Raw genomic sequence first — 3,534 nt, 5'->3', positions numbered from 1 at the left:
ATTATTACGCAGAATTTTATATCTAGAAATTATTTATTTCAACTTTTATGAATGTTTAGGCGGGAAATGTTTTGATTTTCTTACAATTTTGTGTACGACTTTTCTTGGAAAGTAAATCTGTTTAATTCTGCAAAGATTTTCCATTGAAATTTGTATCAAAAAAAAAGTACCCACTTGCATCCCATTCTGCACTTCCTTTTCCCCAACTTGCTGCCAAAATCTGCCTCGGAAATATCCAAAAACTTCCCCTGGTCATTCGAAATTGCAACCCATATTTAACCTGCATTTCGCCTGTACCTTTTGGCCAAACGCTTAAATCGTTGCGGCCATCAATTAATTTGGAAAGTTTTAGCTACTGGCAGCCACTGACTTTTCCGGCAGGTCACATGCAAAACTTTTCCAGTTTTCTTTCTTCCGTCTGGTCTTTGGTCTGGTCGGTCGCCCGACTGCCTGCCAATGGCCATGGCAACGAACTGGCAACTTTGTTAATGGTTTTGTCATAAATTTTAATTCGATTGCATCAGTGGAGAGACGAGCGGCAGATGCGCCAAGCGGCAGAGACTGAAAAATGCATTAGACTCGAGTGGGAGAGCGGCCCCCAAAAAGCAAAAGTTTTTGATAGTGCGGCGAACCACAGAGACGACTCGATCGAGGCATACACACACGGGGCACACAGGACTCTGGGAGCAGGGAAGAAGCCAAGCCGCAGACGCGTCAGGCAGGCAGTCTTCAGTCTGTTGTTTGAAGACCAAGACTCAATTAATTTATGCAGTGTGAAGTAAAGTTTTTGGGGCCTCTCTCTATGGCTCTCTGTGTGGTTCTCTTTCTCTGTGGCTCTGCCTTCTTTTGGCATTCAAGGAAAAGCCAACAGGACGCCTTACAATTACAGCAGACGAAGTGCAGAGGTGAGGCTGGAAAATGCGTTCAATTAATGAATTTTAAATGCATTCTCATTGTCACTTCCGTATGAGATGCACGCGGGCAGGAAGGCCCATTCTTTCCTTCCTTTTCACCTGCAGGCGGCGTGCCGCACACAGTGCGTATGCGTAATGCAGATATTTGCAAGTCAACCACGAAGCCAAAATCCCCAGCCGAAAAAGGAGCGACAGGCTGAGCGAGAGATGAGGGATGCTGATGAAGGATAAAAGGACATCATTGCGTGCAGCATTATCTTTGTCGTCCGTGTGTGTGTGTGTGTGTGGAGCTGGCACAGTGGAACAATTTAATTGAAATTTTGATTAAAAATAACAGAAACGAAAGTTTAACACTAAAGAAATTGGCATTTTCCTTCGCCTACTTTTTCCGGTCATCTTTGGGCTTTGTGTCCTTAGTTTTTGTCTTTAGCTGTGGCCTTTGTGTCCCTTTGCTTTCCCCTTTGCTTCCTTTGCCTTCTGCTGATCTTTCCCCTTTGTTTCCTTTCTTTTCTGCTGATCTTTTGCCTTATTTTCCTGCTTTTTGTCTCCATTCTTCACTTCCTTTGATTCCTCGCTTTTCTCTGTCTCTTCTTTCGGCCTAATGGAATATATTCCCATCAATATCCACCCCACTTTAGCGGCTCTAAGCCCTCAACTTACTTGGCAAAAATGGACAATGGATCTAGTGTTACCTCAGGCTCCTTGAATTTGGGAAACTCCAACATATCGACGCCATCCCCGCCACCAAATTTCAATGCCAAACGCTCCAAAGTCTCATTTAGTTCCTGCTCGAACTCTGGACCCGCATCGAGAGGCTTTCCAGTGGGACTCTTCAGGCGATATTCGCGCACTTTATCCAAAAAGATCTCATAGATGGGATCCTTGTAGCGCCTTGCTGCCGACAGCCCAATATTACGGCGAGAAATCAGCGAGAAATTCGTAAGGCAAAGGCGAAACATTGTTTCGTTTTTGGGTGAGTATTTAAATGAGAATGAGAATATTCCCTTTCAGAGTGAAACTTCTGCCGGAAAGCCTACTTTGCTCCACAGTTCCTTTGGGAGCTGGGCAGAGGATGTGCGTGTGCTCGCGGCCTGCCTCCACACACATTAACTACAAGGATAATGCCATGAAAAAATAACAAGAAAATGCCTCCAGGCATCGTTCATTACATGCTCGTCGTCGTCCGTCAGACAGCCAGCCCTTTAGCCGGTAGTCAGGTGCCGCCTGTGGCTGGCCGGCAGGCCGTACCTCAGGCTTCCAAGGATCAGCGGCAGGACAAGCGGCATCCGAAATGTTTTATTGTTGTAACTGTCGCCTGGTGCTATAATATATAGTCCGGGAGCAGTGCGAGAGACTGCTTCTCCGCCTTCGCTGACACAAATCACATGCAACCTTTTTTTCTACCTCCTGCTTCCTGCCTGCCTCTGCTCCTGCCGCCTTTTGCTTGCCACTGAAAATGAAGTGGAACTTGCTGGCTGCGGACGTGCCCGCATTGGCCTGCTGCTCCTTCGCCTTGGAGTTTGAGTTTCGGGCCACCAAATTATGTTAGCTTAAGAGGTGCTGCCGCCCATAGAGTCTGTGTGTATCTGCTACCCCTGCGTGGCAAGTTTACCTGTGTGTTTGTCTACCTTTTGTGTCCTGCGTTTTGTCGTTTGTCCTTCCTTCCTTCCGTTTTAACAAATGTTTTGTTAGCGAAGCGACGCGGCGGCTTCTTCTCAGAAGTCTTCCGCTGGGCCCAAAAATTATGCGGAAACGGAAAACCACAATTGAGTGGAGGGTGACCAGCCCCTCAACCCAACCCAATCCTGTGTCCGTGTGTGAGTGTCCGTGTGTGTGTGTCCGTGCGGCACGTGTCGCATACATATGTGAGGCACCTGCTGGCTGTCTGCCTGGCATCCACTTTGTCATCAGGTTGAATTAGAGGACTATTCAATTTTCATTATTAAATAATGCCTCCGAAAGCATTGATGGATGTACGTGAGCGAGGCTTGGGGCACACGAAATTAAATGCACATTGGAATGACCAGGAATAGTGCGTGTGTCCTGAGACGTTAGAGGATGTCCCTGCTCATCCGCCAGATGGAAATTGTAATTTAATTTGGTCCCCAACTAACAGGCGGCAATTTCTGGCTCATAAATCTGCGAAAAGCAGCTAAAACAAGCTGGAAACTCTGGCTGTTGGAACACCTGGCTTTCGGGCACTATTTATTGATGGAGAAACAGCAGCTACAGGAGGATATCTTTTCCCTGATTTTCTTGCATTTTCCAGCGATAAATCAAAACGAAATTCACATAATTTTTATCGTTTTGCACACATTTTCCATAGAAACTCACACACACCCCGCGCACACCCACACACACATCAAGGGGACATGCTACCATTTTCTTTGCTTTCTGTGCGGTTTTCTTTTTTATTTTTTCAAACGTTAAACGTTTCAATAAAGTCGAGCACCTGTCAATAAATCGAAATTGCCCTCTCGTATTATTTTTATCGGCTACGTTTTCTGGTTTACATTGCACGATGGCGGCACACACACACACACACACACACACACACAATCTGCTTCAAATTTCACAGCACTGCCACAGGGTGCCACGCCCACACAGCCACAGAGCTCCT

General features: G+C 46.3%; 1 protein-coding gene across 1 annotated transcript; it reads right to left on the bottom strand.

Annotated features, from left to right (window-relative positions):
- Nucleotides 1-1,209: 1,209 nt before the first annotated feature.
- Nucleotides 1,210-1,914, bottom strand: LOC117894897 (ATP synthase-coupling factor 6, mitochondrial). Its single transcript, XM_034802188.1, has 2 exons — nt 1,575-1,914; nt 1,210-1,512 (listed from the first exon to the last, which is right to left on the bottom strand). Exons 1-2 carry the CDS (start codon nt 1,871-1,873, stop codon nt 1,341-1,343), a joined length of 471 nt encoding a protein of 156 aa, XP_034658079.1. The 5' UTR covers nt 1,874-1,914; the 3' UTR covers nt 1,210-1,340.
- Nucleotides 1,915-3,534: the final 1,620 nt, after the last annotated feature.

The sequence above is a fragment of the Drosophila subobscura genome, chromosome J, assembly GCF_008121235.1.
Source record: "Drosophila subobscura isolate 14011-0131.10 chromosome J, UCBerk_Dsub_1.0, whole genome shotgun sequence".
Lineage (NCBI taxonomy): Eukaryota > Metazoa > Arthropoda > Insecta > Diptera > Drosophilidae > Drosophila > Drosophila subobscura.
This window is presented reverse-complemented; position numbering and strand designations above follow the sequence as displayed.